At 48.9% G+C, this 1,169-nt stretch overlaps 1 protein-coding gene across 1 annotated transcript; it reads left to right on the top strand.

The window, feature by feature from the left end:
• Positions 1-68: 68 nt before the first annotated feature.
• On the top strand, positions 69-966 carry LOC109509455 (transient receptor potential cation channel subfamily M member 2-like; the record flags this gene model as incomplete). The annotated part of the gene is made up of 2 exons (XM_019859304.1): positions 69-434; positions 829-966. Coding segments are annotated over 2 exons (504 nt in total), but the record flags the coding sequence as incomplete, so codon positions are not given.
• Between the last annotated feature and the right edge of the window lie 203 nt (positions 967-1,169).

Raw genomic sequence — 1,169 nt, forward strand, 5'->3', positions numbered from 1 at the left:
CCACTGTAGTAACCGCTGTCCCTGAAAGGTTTAAACGCCATGTTCTACATTTTCGTCCCATCCTCCAGTCCAGTGATCTCCACTGGGCCATGTTCTCAGCCCTGGCCGGCAACAAGCCTCGGTTTGTGAGCCTCCTGCTGGAGAACGGTGTGAGTCTGAGGGAGTTTCTGCAGAGCGAAGACACTCTGTGCGAGCTCTACAAGCAGCTGCCCAACTGCTTCTTCTTGCGCAAGCTGGCCAAACGTGTCCACGCCTCCTGCCCTCGGAGGAGGAGAGTGTTCGCCACCAGAAACCGTGTGTGCTCATCACAGAGCACGGGCATCGCCTTGAGTCACGTGTCGGACGAGGTGCGACACTTGCTGGGTAACTTCACCCAGCCAATCTACCCGCCCCCCACCATGATGTACCACTTTAACATGGAGGACGCAACATCGGTGAGACACTCACTCCATCATCTACTGTTTCATTTGTAATGACTTCCCACTCATCCTATCTTCACATTTCAGAAGCCACTTGAAAGGGTAGAAAATCACATTTGAAGAAGTTTGATGAATGGCACTGCCGAGAATGATCTAGTGCAGTTCTGCACCACTCCATACTTAAACTAGTGGTGTGTGGATCCATCCAAATGTTGATTTGATGGATACCAACTCACCATCAATATCAGATTGATACTGGAGTGATGAGCTCATTACAGTAGTTTAATTTTTGCTGTGCACCTGCGGTTTCATCAAACAGCTTCTGCCTCAGTGCCGAGCAGGCACAATTTTCTTAGACAAAATCATTTCAGCAAAGAACATTGCTTAATCCCCTCCACCATCTTTCTAGCTGTCAAGAAGCTTGTCGGGTTCTCAAGCTCCCCTCAGGGTGGACCTCGCTGAGGCCCAGAGAGACCCAGCCAGGGACCTTTTTCTTTGGGCTGTCGTCCAGAAAAATAGAGAGCTGTCCGAAATCACCTGGGAACAGGTAAGCGAGATGACAGAAAAGACTATATAGCAGTTATACCCAACCAATGGCCCTCAGTACTTTAGTGTGTGGGAAATTGTCCAATTTCACTTAAAAGGGGACGTTCAAGAAAATGACTTTGTATACATTCGACTAAATTCTATCCATCCATTTTCCAATACGCTTATTCTCACAAGGCTCGCGGGCGTGCTGGAGCCTATCCC

This window comes from Hippocampus comes, unplaced genomic scaffold, assembly GCF_001891065.2.
Source record: "Hippocampus comes isolate QL1 unplaced genomic scaffold, H_comes_QL1_v1.1 C16905784, whole genome shotgun sequence".
NCBI lineage: Eukaryota > Metazoa > Chordata > Actinopteri > Syngnathiformes > Syngnathidae > Hippocampus > Hippocampus comes.